Source organism: Emys orbicularis, chromosome 7 (assembly GCF_028017835.1).
Source record: "Emys orbicularis isolate rEmyOrb1 chromosome 7, rEmyOrb1.hap1, whole genome shotgun sequence".
Classification (NCBI taxonomy): Eukaryota; Metazoa; Chordata; order Testudines; family Emydidae; genus Emys; species Emys orbicularis.
The window spans coordinates 70,096,622-70,120,906 of record NC_088689.1 but is presented as its reverse complement, the minus strand read 5'-3'; the positions used below and the strand labels follow the sequence as shown (position 1 = coordinate 70,120,906).

Genomic DNA, 24,285 nt, shown 5'->3' with positions numbered 1-24,285 from the left:
ACATGGAGCCTTCTGAGAAAGATGAGCATAGCCCTCCTGCTCTCAGGCATCCTGCGTTATCCAGAGATGGTCGCATACAAGACCACTGCTTCAACACCCTCCCGACTCTTGCCTCAGATCCAGCTCTGAGGTATAGAGGTCAGGCCTCTCTTTGCGTCAGGCCATGCTGCAACATCTGCTCTGACTGTTAGGAGTAAAGGGGTGACTTTAAGGCAGGGCAGATACCAGGAAAACACCCTAACAGGTGAGATCCATTAGACTGTGGGATAATCCCCTAGAGGAAGGGACAGAAGGTGCATCACTTGAAACATTTAAAACTAGACTGACCTCTAGGATTCTCTAAACTCTGGGGAAGCTCGGTTCCAATTCCAGATCTGGACTCCCCCACAGGAAGCACATCTCTAAGTGTCTCTCTCCTCAGTGAGTGGCCTGGTAACCCCATTTCTCATCAAATAATCCTGGGCCACACACATCCTGTCTGGCACCATAATAAGAGAGGCAGTGCTGTCTAGTGGGGGGCGGGGGGACTTGGAATTAAAGCTCCTGGATTCCACAGTTGCTGCTTCCACTTACATGCTGGGGGACTTCGGAGAAGTCATTTGACTGTTCTGTGCCTCACAGGGCACTAGATTAATATTTGAAAAGCATTCTGAGATCCTCAGGTGAAAGGGACAGAGCCCTGTTGTCAGGGACCGAGCAGGGGAGCCTGCTTCCTCACACTCATTTCGTTTCCTACCCGCAGGTGCCAGACTGTTCCCACCCTCGGGCGGCCTGACTGTCTCCTCCTGGTTCCTGGTCAGCAGGTTCTGCTCTACCCGCGATGCCCACCCCTTGCGCTTCCTCACCGTGGTGCGGCACATGTCAAGGATGGAGCAGGAGTTTGTCTGCTTTGCTGTCAGCTTCTCCCCCACAGACCGCTCCTTGGTCATCTCTACAGAGGAAGTGGAGTTCCAGCCACTGGGTAAGGCTTTCCACAGCCAGCTGCTGGGCACTGCAAGGCCAGGGCCTCAGTCATTCGGGAGGACTAGAGATTTAAAGGGTAATCTCCACTTTCCTTTTAAAAAGGAATTCTAGACCTCTGCCCTGGAAAGCGCCTTGGGAAACAGAAACAGCTATCAACTAATCACTGGGGTTGAAAGGGACAAGGAGTGGAAGGGTGAGGGACAAAAGATCCCTTCCCCCTCTTATCTGTATCTATTTATCTCTGAGTGCCATACTGCCACCGATCACTGCAGCATCTGACGCCTATATTCACAAAGAGACTTGGGCATTATGATGCTGGGTGTCACAAGGCTTAACTTTTTGGCGCCTAGAAAATCCTGCAAAGCCTGAGTGAGGCACCTCTGCTCTCTAGACAGTAAATGGGGAGAGACAGCCCACTTAGCGATTCACAAAACCCAGTGCACTAGGCAGCTCCTTGCCTAAGCCAGCCAATGGGAGAGGCCAACGAAAGGTGAGCCCATGGGGATAGGCGCCTACATCTGGGCTGCAGGGTGGCAGCTAGCTCTGCTTGTGATCCACAATGCAGGAACCTTCTTTGGAGTTAGACATCTCAGGAGTTCTGTAAAGGAAGCTGGGGGTGGGGGAGTGCTGCGGTGGGTGAGGGAGGATGACCTCCCTCATCACTTTTAGCCTTATGGTTGTGGTACTCACCTGGGATGTGGGATTCCCCTCATTCAAGCCCCCCCGCCCCCCACCTGATGAGAAAGGATTTGCACAGGGATCTGAATGCCTGTTTTCCCCTGCTTTGGGAATCGCTCTGGGGCTTAGGCAGGAGATGGGTGCCCAGGAGCCTAGAAGGAGGAAGCAGCACATAGGCCAGAGGCAGAAATGGGCACAAAGTTCAACAGGAGTTTTGTGAATTGCAGTGGAACCTAAAACGTAGGCGCCTAAATGCTTTTTGAACCTAGCCCTGGGTACCTTCCACATACAATCAACAGCACTAGGTGGCCAAGCGAGAATTCCCTGGGGCGGAGGAGCTGCCGGTGTGTCTGGCCACTGTGCCAGCCCCAGTCCAGTTTTAGGGGGTGGGAGAGGGCCATGGCCAGAGTGCATCTGATCCCTTGGGCAGCGCTGCTGGCTGGGATATGTAATGTGAGCCAAGTAAGCTTGAGGCATGTCCGAAAGAATCATCTCACTGACCCTCCCCCATATCCTCAGGCCGGACCTGTGCAGAGTGGTAAAAACAATTTGCTTCAGAGGGTCCCACGGTATTTGGAGGTCATTGCTGTACAACACTGTCAGCAGCTCGTGAAGCAAACACCAGAATGTATCATCTGGTGTGAGTCAGTGTGATCCTGGATCCTAGCAGGGCAGAGGTGGTGGTCTAGATTCTCGGTCCTGCTCAATTTGTGCTTCGTACAGCAAAGACAAGGAGCTGCTACATCTACCTGATTCTCAGGGTGGATCTGTGCCAGTGTCAGTGTGGGTTAGAGCAGCCCTCAGGCTGCTCTGTTATATCCCAGACAACAACCAATCATAAGTATTCTGGCATTCTCCTTTCCCACCCCCTCTACCAGGATTAGATTGGGGCTGGCTCAGTGGCCAGGCACATGAGATCTGTACCAGCTGGGAGTTCCCGCACCAGGGGAATTCTTACCTGGTCAGCTCTAATTGACAAGAGTAGTAGAAAGGGTCTGGAACTCACCCAAGAATTAATATCGGTTCTATTTATTACTCCACTTCTATTCTTTGCACTTGATTTTCAGTGCCCTACTTAGGACAGTATCGTTTATTGCAATTAGCAGAATTTTGTACTGCTTGGAGTGAAAGTGGAGTGAAATTGATGCAGATTTCATTGCAAATTAAACAGATACATTGTGCATTGAGTGCTCTTTTATTCTTCTTTTTAATTACATTTCTGATTCCTTTCCCCAACCCTCAAGAGAATCACTGAACACGTGTGAAAGTTCCCATCTCCTACTTCCATTATACAGTGTGTGAATAGCATTGTGTTATCCCAGGTGGGATCTGCAAACCTGACATCAGAAACAGAGGCCATCTGGCTGTATTTAAGCAATCATTTGATTTGTCTTACTTAGAGCTGAGCAGATAATTTTTTTTTTCAGTTTGGCCACTGAACAGAAAAAAAAATCAGTTTATTTTGAAACAAAATGGATTTTGTTGTTGGTTTTTTTTTCTCGACATAATGAAAAACTGAAAATTTTGTCCAGGTTGAATGAAACATTTTGAACATCTATTTGAAGCAACATTTTCAAAATGAAGTGTCTAAAGGATTCATTTAGAAAATGACAAAGCAAACCATTTAGGTGTTTTTCAGAAAAATTATTCTCATTCGTATTTGTCCGAAACTATTCATCGAATTCAACCTTTATTCACAAATGAGTTTGTTCGCCCCAAAACTTCATTTCTGGCACATTTACTATTTAGCCAAAACATTTCACCCATCTCTAGTCTTAGTAAGAGTTGGTAATGGCTTATAAGTACATGTTGAGCCCCTACAGACGTGGTTATGTCAGGCTGTGGGGCAATGCACTGAAATGTATTGGAATATGATGTAAGTTCCCTTCAGTGTTTGGTAGAAGGTGTTATGGAGTTGCTCGTATGTTGCTGTGTTACTGTGACTGGACTACGAAGTCCCAGTTGTTGAGAAGTACCTAGAGTGATACGTCATTCTAGGTTACTTCTAAAGAGCAGAAATTCTGTAGTCCAGTCGTATATGTATGTTACTGTGTGGCTGTGTAAGAGCTAGTATTATTACTATGTCTGCCCTAGTCACAGTATTAGATAATAAAGATCCCATTGTTGCTGTACCCTGGCACCTGCACGAACATCTAATGTGTATCTTCCCCACAAGAAGGGGAGTCTTCTCCAACAAGAATGGTTTCTTAGGTATGTAAAATGACCACCTTTTTGCCATTAATATTCTGCTGTTCGAGGAGACGATGCTAAATTAATGTGCTAAATTGTGCCAGGTTCCCAGAAGTCTTTGGGAATAGTGCAGCTTATAAATTAATACCTGTTATTATTCTCACTGATAATGACATGAGGGACGTGCACAGATCTGGAGCATAGAGGGGACTGAGATGGCAGTGAACATCCCCTGATCTCCTGGCTTCCAAAGCAAACAGATAGTTGGCTTCCCTGATTTTTGAATGGCTATTCTGAGTCTTTCACTTATCCATTTCTTCTTATCCAATGATCAGAGCTGTGCTTGGTAATTCAAACATGATCCTGATTAATCCATGGGAGAAGGGGGCTGGGACTGAGAGTGGGGTGTACAGTGCAGCTGGGATTTTCAAAGAAGTCTAATGGAGTTAGGTGCCTGATTCCCATTGAGCTGGGTGCCCAACACCCTTAGGCACCTTTGAAAACACCAGCTTACCTGTCTCCCTAATGCAGTCACCACATACAAAGGATCTGAATGTGTCCAGCCTCTAAGAGATCCTTTCCATAGAAGCTCAATCAATGAGGACTTGAGGATTTGTCTTGTTTAGAATTGGTTTCATTTTACAGCACCCAGGACGTTGAGAAAAAAACATCATTCTTGAGAGCCGGCGGTATTTGGGAGCGCAGCTCCAGCACACACCATGTGAATCTCGTGGGTGAATACCCACTTCGTCAGACGCAATGGGTATTCACCCACGAAAGCTTATGCTCCAATACATCTGTTAGTATTTAAGGTGCCACAGGACTCTTTGTTGCTTTTTACAGATCCAGACTAACACGGCTACCCCTCTGATACATGTGAATCTCGAGGCTTAGGGAAACCTTAAGTCCTGATAAAAGGACTCCAGCAGTTTAGGGCATTTTTATTGCTCCCTCCCATCACTGCTTTCCAAAAGCTCCGCAGTCCTACCCCTGGCTCTGCCATTGACTGACTCTGTGATCTTGGGCAAGTCACTTCACCTCTTCGTGCCTCAGTTTCCCAGTCAGTATGTTAATATTAGTTGCATTGCAATACTGCCCAGAGGTCCCCATCAGGACTGAGGCTGTATTTTGCCGGGCCTTGTGCAAACACACAGTAAAAGACAGCCTCTGCTCTGTCTGCCTGCCGCTTAAGTGCTTGTTTTTCCTGTGCAGACATCATGGAACCTGAAGTGGAGGTCCCAAATCACTCCTCAGCCCCAACTCAGATTGAGTTCAGCTGCACCCAACAACTAGCCACGGGGCAGTGGCATCACCTCACAGTGACGGTTGCTAAGGAAACAAAAAGGAACTGCATCGTTTCGGCGTATATCAACGGACAGATACTTGGCTCCGCTAAGGTAAAGGCTTTCTTCATAAAACCGTGCTTGGCAGCTGGTCATTTGCATTTCTTGGGTCAGTTTCTTCCTGTCTTGTTAATCCCACAGCTAGGAGACCTCAAAGAGCAATGCTGTCCGTGTGCGTTGGAGCACGTGGCGCTCAGGCTGGCACTGGAAATCACACGAATCCTTAGAGATTGAGGCTCAGATTTTCAAAAGTGACCAGTGATTATGGGGGCCCAACCTGAGACACCTTAAAAGGGCCATTCTTAGGAATGCTGAGAACCCACCCTTTGAAATTCAGGACCCTTTAGAGGCATCTCAAGTTGGGGATTCAAAGGCTTTAGGCCTGTATTTTCAACAGGGAATAGTCATTTCGGATGCTTCAATGTTGGGATTGCAGAAGGAGGCCCGGGGAGCAGTGCAGAGACACTGATCCTCTGTGTGACTGCCCAGCCTTCCACAATAATGCTAAGACTGATGGGATTTCCCCCTACATCTCAGACATCTATGGGTTTGGTGTGTCCCACTGCTTCCCTGCCCTGCCTGCTGCATCCAATGGAACACTCTGAGTTTCACATCCCTCAGGTGGTCATTCCCTGCATACTGGCCAATCTGCTCCCAGCTCTAGTGTCAAACAGTCTGTGAACTAGATCTTCTCCTCAAATAATAGACTCAGTCTGTTTCCAAGAGCTATGTTCACATGGGTTAATATGAAATAAGAAAGATGGCTCAAAATGGGGGGAAAGAGGATTGCAAAACGTGATTTTTTTTTTGCAAGTCTTGCAAAATTTAGTTGTTTTCTAATAAAGCCCCAGCTCCTGGAGTCATGTCATTTCACAAGAGTCTCAACTTTCATTACAAAAAATAGTTTCTTCACCTTTTGGGTGTGGGGAAAAGCTTGAACTCAGTGCACCCTGAAGGCTCAGAAACAAGAAGGCAAATAAAAAGAACCACCAATTTATTATTTTATTTTATTTTTTATTTATTTTATTTTATTTTAAATCTCAAAATTTTTAAGCCAATCTCAGGATAGTTTTGAAGCCTTACTTGTGATTCTTTTTAAACACTTGTGGTTGGCCATACTGAAACTGTCGTCCAATTCTAGGCAGTCCCTAGATCCCTTCCCCTCTCCACTGTCATTCTTTTATAGCAACCTTGGTCTCTTCCTTCTGACTCCTCTATTCTGATTTATGCAAAGCTCGCTTGTGTGTTATACTTTCCCTGTAAAAGCAATCTGTTTCATTCCCAATATTCTCTTTCCCATACTTGAGAAAAATTATGTCTCCACAGCATCTTGTGGGACCTATATCCATTCTGAGAATGAAAACTTAATTTAATTTGCCTTCTTTTAAATGAGACTGGAAGTCATGGATAAAACCAGGTTTGAGCATCACAATGGATTAAAGGATTCACAGCAAATGTGTTTATCATAAGTCAAAATAAAAATAAAACAAGGCTTTAGTAAATAAGAGATGGGCCCAGATTCCGTGTCTTGAGGAAATGAGGTGATGCTTTTTTCGTGATATGGAAAGCGAAGAGGAAATCAGGCAACAAATCAGAATGACACAGAGGTCATTAATATCTAGGGCCAGGATTTTAGTGTCATGGGAATTGCAGACAGGATCAGACCTGAGAGCAATCTGATCCAGTCTCCTACTGTACCCAGCATCAAATGCTTCAGAGGAAAGGATAAGGACCCTGCAGTAGCATATTTGGGATGATGTGGCCCCATAAAGGTCATATCCCTACCCTAATAGAGGCTGCATTAAGCTCTGAAAACTATTTGCGATTATAAATGAATATTTTTCAAAAATAGGCAGGTGCCTACGTCCATATTTCAAAACGTAAGTGGCCAGATTTTCCAAAATGCTGATCTCCCATTGAAGTAAACTGGAGCTGCTGAGTGATCTGCACTTTGGGGAAAATGGCTTGTTTAGGTGCCTGGTGTAGATGTAGATACCTAGCCTTTAGGCTCCTATTGTTGAAACTTGTCTCCAAGGTCATTCTGGACGTGCGGTAGCCTCTCTATAGTTATGGTTGCTACACAGTTTCCATTACAAGCCTGATTCTGGATCCTTCTCTAAAATCTACCCCCCAAAAAAAGAACATTGGCCTCAAGGAAGTTTAAGTCTGGGATCAAGGCAGAGGATTTTTCTACTACATTTGAAATGAACTGGATGGGTGTTCTTTAAGAAAGACACCTTGGGTGGGGTTTTCAAAAGTGCCTACATGACTTGAGGAGTGCAAGTTCCGATGGTACTTTTGAAAGTGATTTAGAAGTATAAATCACTTTGATGCTTTTGAAAATCTCAGTTCTAAAAATAATTATTTATTAAGTTGTTAGTTATAGTAGAGACTGGGGAGGGACTAACCAAGAACAGGGCCCTGCTGTGCTAGGTGCTGTATGCATACAGAGTAGTACATAGTCCCTGCCCAGGAGATTTTACATTTTAGACAATCTAGATCTTAGTCTAGATTTTACAATCTAGAGGAGCACAATAGAGTTGCTCCTCAGAGTCCAAAAAGGCGTCTTAACTTTTTTGCTGCGTTGGGGTTGACTAGCCTTCCTCAGAGCCCAGCTGCAATGTTGACTAGATTATGATCAAAGCTGAAAATTGACTAGTTATTAAATGATAGGCCCTGGTCCTGTAACTGATCTACCCCTGGCAAATAGCCCTATTGAAGTTGATGGGGTGCAGGTGCAGGGGTCTGCCCAAATGGAACAAGTTGCGGGATTGGGGCTTTAAATAATCATGTAAAGTGACAGCTGATTCTTGGAGGAAAACACCAGGATTTCCAAAGTTGCTTAAGGAGTTAGGAACCCAAAACTGATTATTGAACATCCCTGTTACAACTATAGTAATTGCTGACATGGAAATGTAGCATCAGGGAAGTATTTAATGTAGATTTTGCTTCTTTGCTGCTCTTTAGCAGCTGAGAACAAAGAGGTGATTTAGCAGCCCCATGGGAATCAGCAGGTCTTCACAGATCACTGGCAAGTGCTCTGTAGGTCACTGATAGCAGACAGAGCACACTTCGGAGACTATTGATCCCGCTTGGGGTCTACTTGTTATCTCGTTCCAGGAAGGAGAGACCAGTTGTATCAGGTGACCAGATTACAAAAGCCTAGTTTAAGTGTTGAAAAGAATGGACCAAATTGATCCCTAGTGGAAACAGCTCAAGTCAGTGTGATTGCACCAGGGACGAATTTAGCCTGATGTAGTTACGTGATCTCTGAGCGAAACAGCGTGATCCCTTGTGTTAATGTCAGTCCTTATGTAACTGGGATTTTCACCAACTAAGGACCTGATCCTGTGACATCACATGCAGAGCACTTGTGACTCCCCTTGACTTCAGTGGGGATGAGGACAGACAGTATCTTGCTGGGCAGAGGCCCTACAGCTCCGCAGATACACAAGCGAATTCTTTCTCTGGTGCAGATGCAGTACATACAGCCCTTACCCGGGAGCAGTATTTCCATGGAACCGTCGTCCTTCGTCGACATCTATGGCTACATAGCTACCCCCCGCGTTTGGAAACAGAAGTCCTCCTTAGCTTGGCGCCTGGGCCCGACATACTTGTTTGAAGAGTCGATCTCTGGGGAAACCGTGGAGGTGATTAACAAGCTTGGGCCCCGGTACTTCAGTAACTTCCAGGCAGTGCAGCTTCCAGGTACGCGGGGACTCGGATGTGCCGCACCGGGCATCTGCCGTGGTTTATTATTATCATCCATTATTAACATTCCCGGTGTGCCTAGAGGCCTCCAACAAGATGGGTCCCCATTATACTGGACACTGGGCGTACGTGTAGTAAGGCCTGACGATCTAAACAGACAGGACAGATGAGATTGAGAGGAATGAAGTATAATTATCCCCATTTTACAGAGCAAACTGAGGCAGAGCTAGGCCTCCGCTAGGAGTTAGGCACCTAATGGGGTTTTCAAAAGTGCCGGAATTCCTATCTGCATCTTCAGACACCTAAATACTTTTCAAAATCTGGCTTTAAGTGACTCGCCCAGGGCATCTGTGACAGAGTCAAGAATTAATTAAGATTGATCGATCTGTCATGCTTCTATGCCTCCCATCACCATAGTATCTGAGCGCTTCACAATTGTCAGTGTATTTCTCCTCAGAACCCCTCCCCCCACACCCCGTTGGGTAGGTCAGTGCTTCTATCCTCATGTGACCCGTGGGAACTGAAGCCGAGAGAGACTAAGGCTATGTCTACACTGTCAGCGGCATGTCGAGTACAGACACTACACGTCCCCTAACATGGGTATAAATTGCAGCATAGATGGTGAGGCACTCCTTAGGCGAGTAGAGTACAGAGACACCAGACACCATGTATACCCTACATGACTCTCTACACACCCCAGCCGTGCCTCCCCCATTTACATGGCTGTTTTTAGCAGTATAGAGTCCTGCTGCCCCCCTGTTGCCAGAGCCTTTCACTGCCCCTCCCTCTGCTGCTGGAGCCTTTCACTGCTCCATGGAGCTATACGCTACAGTGTGGAAGCAGCCTGCTTTTCATTGTGGCATGTAACTTACACACTGCTGCAAGAGCAGACCAGGCCTAAGTGACTTGCCCAGGTTTACACGGGATTTTTGTGGCGGAGCCGGAATTGAACGCCGATCTCCCCCAGCCCAGACTAGAGCTCTAACTCCTGAGTGACTTGACCACAGGACCAACCCTCTTCATTTTCTGTGGGCAGCTTATTTATGGAGTCTCCAGTTTGGGTGAGGCAGACATTAAGGAAGAACCTTTGTAACTGGGATGTGCAGTGCTAGACAAAAACATAGCAGAAAAGGAAACAGCAATCTCCTTAGCTGCACAGGCCCTCAGAGGAGAGTGGTGCAACACAGTGGGGGAGAGAGCGGGAGGCAGGGAGCACGAAGTTGCATTCAATTTAATGAAGAAGCTTTTTAACTAAAGTATACTGTTAGCTTCAATTATTAAACAGGCAGACAGAGCATCTCCAGTACATTTTAGTTATTGATTGCTGCTTGTTCAACTGCTGAGTGTATCCACCTCTGCATTAGGAAGTTAGTGGGCTGGGGATGTCCTCTCCCACTTTAAAAGAGTGGAACAAACCCATCTGCTGAAGCTGCAGCCTAAAGCAAAGGGTACAGGCGGGGTGAAATTTTTCATCAAAACTGGTTTTCAATGGAAAATTGAGGGGTTTTTTTACAACAAAATGTTTTCCATGTAAAATGTCTGCTTTCTAGGGAAAACTTGGACTTTTTTTGTCAAAAAATGGAATACCTGAAAATCAAAATATTTCAGCCAAAAGCCAAAATATTTTGATTCTGCAGCAGTGCCTTATGGGAGTTGTTGTTTGGGAGTCTCGTGCGCCCATTCTCCTCTATAGACTGGGATCCCCAGCCAGACTTCATTTCCCATGATGCTCCATGGCCACGTGACTGCCATGATGCACCACCTCCTCTCTCCAAGAGGGGGGAGACTGTTGTGCAACAAGTGAGGTGTAATCAGATCTGGGAACCCAGTGACCTGACTCAGTTTCCCAGAACAGGGCTTGGGAATTACTTGGAGAACAGGGTATAATTGCTATGGGGTAAACTATTCCCCAGCTCTCAGCAGGTGGGTGTGGAAAGTCCTTCATGGAGTGGTTCCACTGCCCAGCCTCTTTACTTGGACCATGTGGAGAAGCAAGGATTTATCCTATGAGAATAATTATATAGCGACAGAGACCTCCTTAATGAAACCTGCACTGTGTGTCGTGCTCTCAACTCTTGGGTTCATGGAGATGCTGGTGGTAAGATCTACAAAGAGCAGTTTCCAGTGGAGAAAAGCTGAGTGCAGCTCCTACTGGTGCCCATGCTGGCAAGCTCCAGCCTTTGGGCTGCAAAGATGTAGGTCCAGTTGTGGTTCTGGTTAGATCAAAGCAGAGCCCTTTCTAAACACCCTCTTCTCCCTCACATTTTATCCACTTACCTGTTTTAGTCTCATGTGCCGAGAATATGAAATTGCTCATGGGTTTAAAAGTCTCTCTTGTTTTAGCTAATGATGACTCCAAAGAGCCTCAGCTCACAGCCTTGATTGCAGAGGAGAGAATTTCATTTGGGATCAACGCCATTTGCTCATCCACCACCACCATCCAAGACATAAAGAGCTGCTACAACGAAGTGGACGGTCGGCTGATCGCCAAAGAGGTCACAGGGTCTCTTCCTTTGCTTTCAGACAGGCACCTTTGCATTCAGATTTTCTTGGAGCAAAGTCTCTGGTTTTGTTATAACTTCCTTGCTCTGGTGCTTTCCCTGAATTCCTGGATCTGAGTCTCTTCCCATGTACACCAAATTTACATTAATATAAATCCATTCATTTCAGCGTTGTTACTCCTGATTTGCACTGAAGGAAGTGGGAGGAGATTCAAACCAATTTGCATTACAGGAGGAAACTTGTCTTCTTAAACACTATGTGCACCAAAGGCTGCTATATAATTGACAACTAGAGCTGAGCGAACAATTGATTTTTGGGTTTGATGGTCAAACCGAAAAATAAAAAAACCCTCTTTTATTTCAAATGGAAACGGAATTGTTTCCTGTTGTTCTTGTTTAAACGAAAAATAAACAAACAAAAAGTTGGCCAGGTCAAATGAAATGCTTCAAATGTCTATTTGAAATAATATTTTCAAATCATGGTTGACATTTTAAAAGGACATTTTCTAAGTAAAATGTTGTTATGAGTCAAAAATAGCATGACAAAATAAAAGGTTGAAATGGCTTGTTTAAAAACTGCAAAAAAACCCATTTTGACCTTTTTTTTGAAAAGTCAGATTTTTTTCAGCTGAAACGATTTACTAAATTGGACCCCAAGTAGTTCTGGAGCCCTGAAAAATGCATTTTTGGCAAAATTTCTGTTTGCCGAAAAAAATTCATCCAGGTCTATTAATAGATTCCAAGGCTAGAAAGGATCATCTTGTGATCATCTAATCTGACCTCGTGTATAACAGGCCAGAGATCTTCCCCCCAAATAATTCCTAGAGCAGATCAATATTAAAAAATGTTATATAAAACCCAACAAACTGGGGTTGTCACCTTTGTTCATTTGTCCAATAAACCATAAAAACACTGGGAGCACAAAAATCACCATTGTGTATCAAGGCTATGGTACATCTAATCCAGTACCCTATATCGGACAGCGGTTAGCACCACATGCATCAGAGGAAGGTGCAAAAATTTCATAAAACAAAATTATGGAATAACCTGCCCATAGGAGACTTTTTTTCTTGATCTCAGTCAATTAGTGGTTGGTTTATGGCCTGGGGGTTACGTCATATGACTGTAATTTTTAAATGATTTAAGGTCTGTTGTTACAAATCTTTGATCCATTAACTGTCACATGGTAGCATTCTCTTTTAGTATCTCATTGAGTGCTCATTAATGAAATTGTTTAACAAGAAGAAAATCCCTGGACAAAATTTTGTTTTTGTTAAAACTGGAGTTGAAATTGAGTGTATATCGATAACTTAGGGGTTAAAAACTTTACAGGTATTTTGTAATTATCCCCAAGTGAACTGTTACAAACTCACATGGTTCAGGATACAAGTTACTCTTAAAAGAAATGCAGACATGGCAAAGTAAGGGATGCACAGTTAAAGCTCTCTAACAACCTTAACTTTGCTCTGGAGTGATGCCAGGAGGAAAAAACACTTGATTGGCTCATGCCTCTGCATCTGAGACACCTGACCATCCCAACATCCAGCCACAGTCTAGCCCCCCGGGGGGTCCGATGAGAGGCAGTGAAGTGCAGATACTACGGTATTTCTTCAGTGTCAGTCTTCAAGCCCCTCACCCACAGGCATCAGGTGGGGTATTATCTGCAGTATCCTACACGGGGGAGCCAGATGGCAGCAGACTCTGCATGTGTACACACCCTTTACCACCACCAGAGCCTGCAGAAATGGGTACAGAGCAGAACCATTGCATGCGTAGAGGGTTAGATGTGGTGGTGTCTTCCACCAGGAGAACCTCTTTGTTCCAAAGGCAAGGGAAAGGGAAATGGTGGAGACTCCAGGAAATGGTGGAGAAGGATGCGCTGCATCACATCCGTAAGCCACTATGAGTGCAGTGAATTGTGAGGAAGCTGCAGCCCACGGCAGCAGTGTGGGAGTAGTGGACTAACCTCCCCGGGGACTCCTGTAGCTCTACAGATATGCTAAGTTCTTCAGGATTTCCCTCATCCTCAGCCCAATGTGCACAGGGCTCCTCACCCCACAGACTCTCCTTAGCCTCCCACATCCTATAGGTCTGTGGTTCTTAGGTAGCTTCCCTGAGTGCTCTGCGCATCCCTTCTCTGTTACTCCAGGCTCCTCCTCCCACTCCCAGATTTTGCTCCCAGCAGGCTTCTTAAATCCAGAGGGAGCAGCTTTGGATCTTAGTAGGGTCAACACTGGGCTCAATATGGATGTTTGGGTACCTTAGCTCTAATTTCCAAAGGTTTTTTACTCTTAAGTTACCGGCGAGCACTCTTGACCTGAACTCCATCTTCGCCATGTTTTTGTTTTAGCTGGAGCGGGAGATACAGATAGAGCTCTGACAGTGCTCTTTACAGGTGGTAAAATCCTGCCTTGAAATAATGACAGAAGCCGGGTTATTCATGCCTAAGGCTGTGTGAGGGGGTGGGCTGTGCCAGTGTGCCCCTGGAGGCCAGGGGAACAAAACCAAACCCACTAATCCAAATGAGTATGTCCCCTTTAATAAAGTCTCACAGAGGGAACATTTGTAAAACAGGTCGAGAGGCCCTTACTCCTCAGCAGTCAGGTTTACAAACACCTCAACTCGACATCCTCCAGCAAAGTCTCTGAGCCTGGTCTGACTAGTTCCTGTGAGCTGGATGGCCTCTAGTCCTCTCCTTGCTGCTCAGCTGCCTTTCCTGTTTCAGTGGGGCAGGGACCTCCTTGACCATACCCAGGCGGGTCTGATTGTGAGTGCCTGGCTGGCCCTGGAAGGGGGAGTGCACTCCCTCAGTGGGTGCCTCATTTCACTTAGCTGTCCCTGGGGTTTGAAGCGTGTACTATAGGCTATCCGCATTGCTGTTCTGAGTCCCTGCCAATGCAGTACCCACGATAGGAACAGTAAGGGGCATGTGTGGCAGAGCTGGAGGAGATATTTGGGCTGGACGAGCAGTTCTGACTTTGAATCCCCTTGTGTTATCGATTTTGAGCAACAGTTTATCTTTGTACATGAAATGTTCTATCGTAGTCTAAAAATACTAAAATAATCCCAAACAAATACAATCCCTGATTCCTTGCTTCCTCCTCTGCTCCCCCACCCCCAATTTAACCTCCAACAATGTTTCCTACAAGGTCTTTTTGGTCTATTTTAGATGGGGATCATCTCTCGTGACAGTTCAACACCAGTTTTCCTGGCTAGAAACATTGCTGGACACCTCTCTGGTCCCTTACGAACTATTGGATCGGTGGCTGTGGGCCAATTTGGTAAGTACAAATTGGGGAATGGAAAAGTAGAGCATGAGAGCTGGGGCTAGTCAGACTGGATCTTCAGATGTTTATATGTTCTGTCCTGGAATGTGTACATAGGACTCCCATTGTAATCAATGGGACCTCGGCATGTACATGTATCTGAGGGGATAACTTGCCTCTAATGCCTTAAGCTTCAAGGCATTTGGTAGTGATCTTGTTCAGATATATGTAATGGATGTGGCTCCAAAGTCTCATAGGTGTCATTGGGAATGATGTCACGGTCACATGCTGTAGAATAGTGAGCCCTTTTGCCAGACTCAATTAGTTAATGGCATTTCTACCTTTTCCTCTTGCAGTTTCATTTCTCTTCATCTCTCTTATGCTGTAGGTTTTCTTAGAGATGAGTCCAAACCAAAACCCTGGCTCAGAATAACCTTGAACTTGGGAGAGATTCAGATCTAGAACTCAGCTTCATGGCTGGCCCCTACCCTGACAATAATGGCCAGGACTAACATTGCAGATTGGCTTTCTCTGGAGTTCTGATCCAGATTCAGGCATTGCTGCTCAGACCCATCTCTCTCTCCGTTGGGTTGTTAAAGCAAATGCACCACCCTCCCTTTCAGATGCAGCAGAATTCAGAGATTTACTGCAGTCCACTCTCAGGATGAAAGTTCTCCCCTGCCCAGAGACGCAGCATGGTAACAGGGCGTCGCTGTTGTACTGCAGTCATGTGCCCATTAATGTCCAGCTCTAGATTTGTTCCATGTCGGTTCATGGAGCAGTAACTGTTGGTCTCTCCCCAGGGGTACGAGTGTTCCAGTCTTGCCCAGCAGCTAACAGCCTGAACTTTATTGGGGGCCCAGCCATTCTGCTAGGCCTCATTGCCATGGCCCAGGATGACCATGCGATGTACGCCGCAGTCAAAGTCCTGAACTCTGTCCTGAACCGCAGCCCCATGAGTGAGAAGCTGATGAGCCACATTGGCGGATACCAGGTGAGAACGAGCCCCTCTTGTTCCAAGTGCTGTTCGCCTCACTTGCATTATGTGTTCTCTACCTCTCTGAGGGCCTGGCCCAAAGGCCATTGCAGCCAATGTGAGTGAGGCATTAAAGGCCTACAGCCCTTAAAGTTAGTCCTAGGGAAAGCCTGAGAGTAAGGCCTGCAAGACTGAGCTCTAAATCCTGTGCCCATCATCTCCGTCACAGCTCAGTTGCTGCTGGTGAAAGCAGCCAGGCAGGGCTCGCTCCCAGACACAGCCAATGAGACTCTCAGTCTTCACAAGATTCACAGCGTCTTCACTTACTTGTTACGATAATGGAAGGTGTCACACTGGCCATTGTATTAAGTCCTTAGCCACAGAGCAGGTAATGCAGAGGCAGCAGCTGTGCAAACTCCCCCCACATATTGCCGTCTGCCAGCATACTTCAACCCTAATCCGGAAAACTGCTTTTAGGGCAAGAGCTCTGTTCCTTCCCCATGGCCTATGCAGTCCTTGACTTCTCTCTGCTGAGCCTGCCAGTAATTGAGACGGTTAGTGATAATGGTGGAGGGTCTTTTGTCTGCTAGGAACTGGGCTGAGGCAAAAATGTAGTCTGCATCTCAGAATGTATCATTCGATCTGCCCCAAACTCAGCTTTTGGTACTGTGCAACCTTGAAAGTAGGGTTGGCTCCCAGAGTTTTGAATGAACTTGGGGCCCAGCTTGTGGAAGAAGAAGAAGAAGAAGAAGATCTATATTCTATAGTAGTTTGGGGTGGAAATCAGGTGCAAGTCTGCAGTTTCAGTGGAGTGTGTCATTGGGTAAGTGAAATGATTGGTGTCACCCAGGCTAAAGAGAGATCTCACTAAAAAATTAGTCCTACTGCGCATAGAAGGTATCTTTAAAAGAGCAACAGAGAGGCCCCCTGGATCTGGAAACACACACTGCAGTGTTTGAATGAATGTTAGAGCTGGCTGAATTATTCATTGTGAATGAATGAGCTGATGGATTTAGCCCATTTTCCCCATCTGATCCCGATTCCTGTGATTGTCTTCATTATTTGTAAGTGTTCGCCAGTTTGTGAAAATAAATGTCAGACTTTGGAGTCTTGACTTTTTGCTATATGTTGTTCAGTCTACGTGATTGGTTACCTGTGTCACATGGAATTCTTTTTGCTCTCTCATTGGATTGCTGAAGCTTTCTAAACGGGAGACTAATCAATGGTGAATTACCCACGTACACACTTTCTGGTGCATATTTCTGGGTGGATAATCCTTCCTTCTAACTTTTGTGAAACTCGGGAGCTTCTTGAACACTTTCCAGATACAGCAGTGATCACTCAAACACTCACGACTAGACCCGGTTGCAAAACAAGAAAATTTTCACCGAAACATGTCCCTGTTTCTCATTTAAAAAAAAGTTGAAATTTGAATTTTTTGATCTGCTCTTCTCACAAACAACTAATAACATGAGTAAGTGCAGTGAGTTCTCCATGTGTATTCACATGTTGTTCTTGGTAACTTTCCTGCAGCATGAGTTTACATGTGTTTCACTCCTTCCTGCTGCTTCTTATCCAAAAAACCTCCTGCTCTGCTGTCAAATTCCTCCTGAAAGCCAGCTTGCCAATTACAACCCCCCACATTTTCAATGTCTATTAAAAACTTCACTCACTGCTTGAAGCTTCAGTCTTATGCACAGTGTATGCTGCATGTATGAATAATACACATACATGTATAAGCAGCAAAGAGTCCTGTGGCACTTTATAGACTAACAGACGTATAGGAGCATGAGCTTTCGTGGGTGAATACTCACTTCTTCGGATGCATGTTTTCACCCACGAAAGCTCATGCTCCTATACGTCTGTTAGTCTATAAAGTGCCACAGGACTCTTTGCTGCTTTTACAGATCCAGACTAACACGGCTACCCCTTTGATACTTGACACATACATGTATGAATACTGTGTCTGGAGTGTGCTGTGCGTGTCGTAATAACACTGGATAATATGTTATAAGGTCAGTGAGGCAGATTGTATTTTCTATTGTGCTCTCTACAGCTTTTGGGCTCAATGAATGCACAATAACTCTTTTCAGCTCCTGGCGTACCTACTAAAGAGGAAGACAAAACTGCTAAACAACAGGATTTTACAGCTGGTGCTCTCCATAGCAGGCACGGCAGAGCTGGGCTTGGAATCCTCGACTATAAAGAACTATGGTGCATTCCAATATGTTCTCAGTAACTTTGAGGTAAAGCTACTAATATTGTATGAGTTCCCTTAACTATATTAAAGGAGGCCCTAGAGTATAAACTTAGTTCTGTGGCAGCACCTTCTGAACTGGTGTATCTGATGAGAAGGCTACAACTTATCTGGCGTTGGTCTGAATTAAAACCCTGCATATAAGTACCTTCCAGACATGGGGTGTTTGAAGTCTGGATTCCGGTGCAGTTTGGGTCTGTCTCTAGATTCCCCCAAAGAGGGTAAGTTATTTTTATGTCTCGCTCCAGCCAGCAGATCCAGAATAGTATGTTTGTAATTTGAGATGGGCTGGAGATTAATTGCTTGTCCTGTTGGTGCTGCCACCCCATCGTCAGTTGTCCAAGTACCCTGATCATTCCAGTAGCTGAACAAATCTGAGAGATTGTCACCTACTCTGAAGCATGGAACCTGCTTGTAGGGTGAAATTCCCCCCAAGGCAGAGGGCCCATACAAAGCTCTATACACCACTGAAGTCAGGGCTTAGGGATGCATTCTGTGAGTAAATGAGCATCTGCTGGATGGTGCTGTCAGCACCACCCTGGATTGGGTCCATAAGTGGGGCTTATGTGCTGGATGGGCCCTGCTTTGGGATCTCGACAGTGGGGTGAATTTCTTCTATCATGCACTCACATGGGGTGAATCCAGTTTCATAGAAATTAGTGATGGGAGAGACCTATTAGTTCGTCCCCTCCATTCCCACCCCTCTCCACCTACTGGACCAAAACCGGACTGGTGCCTGCAATCTGTTTTCCAGTGCTTTGTCCAGCCTCATTTAAATGTCTCCAGGGATGGCTCCTCAGGCACTTCCCCTGGGAGAAAAAGGTGAAAGGCCCAGATTGGCTGAGTGTGTTACCGTGTGTGCCCTGCAATTCAGGCTCAGGCTACACTCAGGCCTCCACTTAGTGTGGAGTTGTTCTTTGGAAAAGATGGCTCCCCTGCAAAGGGTTTCAGCTCTACTGGACCTGTCACAAAAAGTCTCATTGAATAAACCCACCTTGTTCTGCACTCTGACCGAGAACTCTGACCACAGAAAACCCCTGCAAAGTGGGAAACTTCTGCATCTGTGAGCATTAACCAGGCCAGCTCCCGCAGTCCTGCTGCTGTCCACATGCCTCTGAGCTGAATCTGTAGAATTCTTGTACCAGGCTATGTGGTAGGAGGAGCTTTATAGGGCCTCCAGAGTTGTTCTCTAGCTCTCTTCTAAAGCACCTGCACTCTGATGTTACTCTGCTCACGCTACATTATCTCAGTTTCTGCAAAAGTCCCTAGTCAGGGCTGCACAAGTATGTGTTTCAGAGATTCATGGCAGATCTCTCTGGGGCATGTCAGTCAGAGCAATTATGGAAGCTCATTCTCTGGGTGCAAACTGCAGCTTGCCTGCTTTTGTGCACTGTGCAATTGGATATATTTTCTCTCCACAATCATTTCTGCATTTCCATATTTCTGAAATACTCATTTTTTGTGCTTTATTTTACTCCTTTTCCCCTAAATCCAAGAAACACTTGATGCAAATTGAAAAATGTCATTGTGAGTTCACTTAAAAATGTACTCTATGGTATATTTGTTTTTTTTCCAACATAGCTTAATCCATGTGCTTTTACATGGTACAATAATACTTATATTTTATACAGCACATTTCATCCACAACACTTTACAAAGGGAAGTATTGTTGTCCCCATTTTACAGATGGGAAAACTGAGGCACCGATACTCACCCACATTTATATGGCAGATCAGTGACAGAGTCAGAACCCAAATCTACTCAGTCCAGGCCAGTGTGCTTTACACTGGGCCACACTTCCTCCAGGCATTATTGGCTCATACTAGATTGTGTGTGTTGCATGTTTTCTGATTTGTTTTTAAACCAAATGGATTTAGTGGGGATGTTAGAGCAGAAAAAGTGGGAACCAGGACTCCTGGGTTCTGTTCTCCTCCTCTGCCACTGACTCACTGTAGGCAAATAGCACCATGCCTCAGTTTCCCCATCAGTAATAGACACGCTCTGTTACCTCATGTGGATGTTATGAGGCCTCACTAATGTTTGTAAAGCGCTTTAAGATCTCGGGATGAAGGCATGTGCTGCAGAAACACATTTGATTTTTTAAAAACCTTTTTCTCTACTGACATGAGATGAAATAAGAGCTGAACTCAAGAAGCTGTGAAATCTCTGGTTTCATTTGTCTTTCAGCTTTGGTCAAATACACCAGAAAATCTCGACCTTGCCCTGTTTTCACATCTTGTGGAGATCCTGCAGCCCTCAAGGTACATAGTGGGCATCTATGGCAGAGACGGGATAAACTAATAAGCTTAGGCTGGGATTTTTGAATGTCTCTAAAAGAGTTATGTGCCCAGATCCCATTGAAAATCCATGGAAGATGGCAGGCAACTAGCTTTTCTAGAGCCCTGTGAAAATCCAAGCTTTCATTTACTGGTTCTGTTGGCCATGTCGTAGAATCATAGGACCAAATTCCTGGCTGAAGACATTGCATTGACTTTAGTGAGGTTACACCAGCAGAGTACTTGATACCCATAGCACTTTGAGAAAGAAAGGTCATCTTGCCTGGTTAGACTAGATGGGAAGTTTTTCATGTGTTGAATAGAAACAAGTCCAGATGACTGAGTTTGGTATTGCAGTTTAGCTCTATGCACACAACTGCTCTGGAGAATGACATCTGTAAGGACTGGTTGAAGCAGTCGCTATTCTGCAGTGCAAATCTTGGGATGACAATGCCCTCAAAGGGAGATCAATTTAATGTCAGAATTCTTCATATCTTCAACTTTTAGAGGGAGAAGATGGCTTATTATTTTTCATTGGTTATTTATTCAGTGCCCAAAGTATGCTGGGCACACTACAGACAACTCCTAATAGAAAGCCAGATGTCTATTTATTCATTTGATTTTTTAAAAATAATGAAGCTGGTTGAAAACATCTTTGCCATAAAAACCTTTTAGTCAAAACATTTTCATTTAATCAAGGGTGAAAGTTCTCCCCCTCACCCCACAAAAATCTTTTTTGATGAAAGATTTCAGGTTTAAAACTGAAATTTAGACCAAATAATGTTGAGATTTTTAACAACCTCCCCGTCCCAAATTTGCGCAGAGGAAAGAATAATTTCCCAACCAGCTCTACGATAGAGTTAAATATATTTGGAGACACAAGGTGAGACAGACCGGCTGCCTCAATGTGGCCTGTAGATTCCATTCTGTTGGCACTGAAAAGCCATGCACGATCCCGTCTGATGTCTCTTGCTGAGTTTTACAAGAACAGCATTTATTTCCACCAATTCATGGCTTTCCAAGTCAATAACTTTGTTTTGTTTGAACTCACTGAAAGGCGGCCGTTTCCGGGGAAAGACGGGGGGGAGGAACACACCGAGAAGGCTTCAGATCCCCATCTCCGACACATATTCAATTTGTCTGACAGAGTTTTGATCGGTTGCCAAGGCAACGTCAGAAGTCCGTGGTACAAAGAGTGAGCGCAGAACCCTTTTAGCAGAAACTCGGCAGAATTGCCTTTTTCCAGTAAAGGCTTTTAACGTTCCTCTTGCTTTGACGCAGAGATGGATGTCGGAATGCCAAAGTCGCCTACCAGATGCAAATGGTGCCCAAACTGGTTTTCCTCCTCAACGACGTCGAGATCAGCCGCTCACGAGTCACCACTATCTGTACCATCTTCTCCCACCTGCTGCAGGGCTATTTCAACATCAAAGACATTCTTAGGTAACCCCGACCTTGCAGTATTTTCTCAGCTCATAAGTGAGCAGTCCCCCTACAAGCATAGGAATCCTATTGTGTGATCACACCCGCCTCATCCAGCCCTGATTTGTGCTCTGGACAAAGACAGAATCCCTGTAGATCCCTGCCAAGCAATTGTAGGGGAAAACTCCCCTGACAGCCAATTCAGCATTTAATTCAGCCCTGTTCAAGTGAGTGAGAATCACCCCCGGCTAAGTTGTGACCCTTACAGTGAATATAGCACAGGTAGCCCCATTGACCTCAGTTGGACGACCTACTCAAGGTAGGTAAGATTACTGCAGGCTGGTCCCAGGCTGATGGGTGTCTGATCCCATTGCTTGGATGGTGTCCAACTGGCCATTTTATTCTTGAATCTTGTGGAGACTGCCTTTGCCAGGACCTTCTGGAGAAGAGAATTCCAACCCTTGATTGCTGTCTGAGGGAAGAGCTGCTTGAAACACAATGCTGCAGTATTTGATAGCCCATGCCCAGACTGGTCAGCCTCTGTCCTGTGGGCCAGCTGAGACCCATCCGGTGCTGTCCACAACCCTCACGCACAGGGGTGCGGGCCACCGAGATGACACAGGCCAACATTCAAAGCTCCATCTTGATTTTAATGAAATCGCTCTGGTCCAGATGCAGCATTGCATGCTGGGACCTGCAGTCTCCATGGGCAGCCTCTTTCTTTATTAAATATGAGGGGGACTGCAACTTACTAAGTTTTATTTATTGTTAATTGTTTGGATCTGGCAATCTGCATGGTACTGTGCAGTGCGAGCAAATAAGGACAGCCCCTGTCTCACAGCCTCCAGGAAAGTGGCTAGTGCAGCAGGCCCTGAGAATTGTTAAAAAACAGGGGACCTGTACTGTCCCGAACCTGGGGGAATGCTATAGTACGTTGTAGTGTCTGGAGTGTTCTTGTAGTGTGGTATTTTAGTCTATAGGGAACACCACTCAGAATCAGACGATGGCACTGCACTCACTTGCTTTGTGCATGTGTAACATTCATCCATTTATGATGAGAACTGGAAAATGGAATTCAAGCATTTCATAAGTGAAAAGGGGTTGCCACAGCTGCTTCCTGTCAGGCTGCTAGAGATTCCATGCTGGGTGTTGCATGCCTGGAAGCCAGTGAGGTGTCGCTCAGAAACACTATGAGGGGAGCTCCCAAGGGGTCACGGACACCTGGCACAAGCAGCATTGCTAACCCAATATTATCAAATCCAGTGGTTCAAAAATCATAAATCAGGCCCCCAAAATCACAAAACTGACTTTAAAATCATGAATTTTATTTTAAAAGGGGGGATCCTTTTTATTTGCCTTCTATTTTTGAGTCATTAGGGGGTCACATTTTCAAGCTTTTCTCCACAAGGGCTAGAAACATACTCTATTAATGAAAGCCGAGATTCTCACATAATCCCATGACTCCAGGAGCTGAAGCTTTAAGAAAAGCAACAACTATCAAGAGACTCACAGTATAATAGTGATAGTCGGCAACGCTGCTAACCAAAAATGGTTTCCTCTTACTCTGAAAGGATTGGATTGTTCCTTGTTTACACTTTAAAGCCCTCTTCTGTGGATGAAAGTCAGATATGCCTGGATGGGATCTCTGATCTGCCAGGAGAAGGTAAGGAGATCCCTTTGGTGAGTGAATTCTGATGGATGCTGCCCCTCATCCCCCTGGCAGGTCCTAAATGCATTAGGGCTGTGCTCAGGGTGGGGACGGGGGGAAGGAGGGCAGGAAGGGCAGACCTCGGGATATGCTGCAGAACTACTCATGTGTCCAAAATGAATTGCTTTGCTGGGTCAGGGCCCTACTCTGAACAGCACAGGGGGTACTAAAGGGACAGAGAACAGTCATGTCTGGGAAGGTCTGTTCTAAAGCCAGGTGACGTGCTTAGTTATGCTTTCCCCTCTCAGGTATCTCTCCTGCAGTTAGGTTGGCAGAACTTGGTCACTGCACCAAAAGCCCCTCAAGTGCTGGTTTTCACAAGTCTCCAGGGAGAGAAATGTCCATTTGGTTGAAATTTCACAGAGATCAATACTTGTGGGTTAAAAACAATGGAATGAAAGGGTGAAAATTCCCTCCCAGGATTCCATGGGAATGTGGTTGTTGCTCTTGGCCCACTGTAGTTTTTGCAGTGTGCTGGAGTCCCATGTGGGTGAGGGGGCATTCTCAAGGGCAAGTGCATACTCCAGTGCAAGGAGCCATGCATCTTTTAAATGTCTGATTTGACTGCTGGGAGAGCCAGCCACCTCGACTTCCTGTTACTTTCGTCCTATTAGTGGTCCCAGTGGAGATCCTATTGGATACAACACATCCAAGCAACAGAATTAGGGTGACCAGACATCCCGATAAAATCAGGACTGTCCTGATATTTAGGCGTTTGTCCCGCATCCCGACCGATGTCTGGTCGGGACACAATTTGTCCCAATATTTCGCACTCCTGGGTTTTTTTTGCTCCGCCGGTGGGACTCCCCCCCCCCCTCCTTTTTTTTTTTTTGTTGCTCTGCCGGCGGGACTCCTCCCCCTCCCTCCCCACCCAATGTGTCTCGATATTTTCTTCATCCCATCTGGTCACCCTAAACAGAATACTTTATGGAGACACTGGTAGCCTGAGTGCCAATGCACAGAGTTTAGAGGTGGAAAAACACCTCTGTAGTCA

General features: G+C 45.5%; 1 protein-coding gene across 1 annotated transcript in view; it reads left to right on the top strand.

The window, feature by feature from the left end:
• WDFY4 (WDFY family member 4) overlaps positions 1-24,285 on the top strand; it is a 234,004-nt gene that overhangs the window by 69,854 nt on the left and 139,865 nt on the right. The window contains exons 17-26 of the mRNA XM_065407457.1: positions 743-961; positions 5,044-5,228; positions 8,651-8,882; positions 11,229-11,380; positions 14,556-14,667; positions 15,456-15,646; positions 17,722-17,874; positions 20,073-20,146; positions 21,443-21,604; positions 23,155-23,246. Coding sequence (XP_065263529.1) covers positions 743-961; positions 5,044-5,228; positions 8,651-8,882; positions 11,229-11,380; positions 14,556-14,667; positions 15,456-15,646; positions 17,722-17,874; positions 20,073-20,146; positions 21,443-21,604; positions 23,155-23,246 — 1,572 coding nt within the window. The remainder of the gene's footprint in view (positions 1-742; positions 962-5,043; positions 5,229-8,650; positions 8,883-11,228; positions 11,381-14,555; positions 14,668-15,455; positions 15,647-17,721; positions 17,875-20,072; positions 20,147-21,442; positions 21,605-23,154; positions 23,247-24,285) is intronic.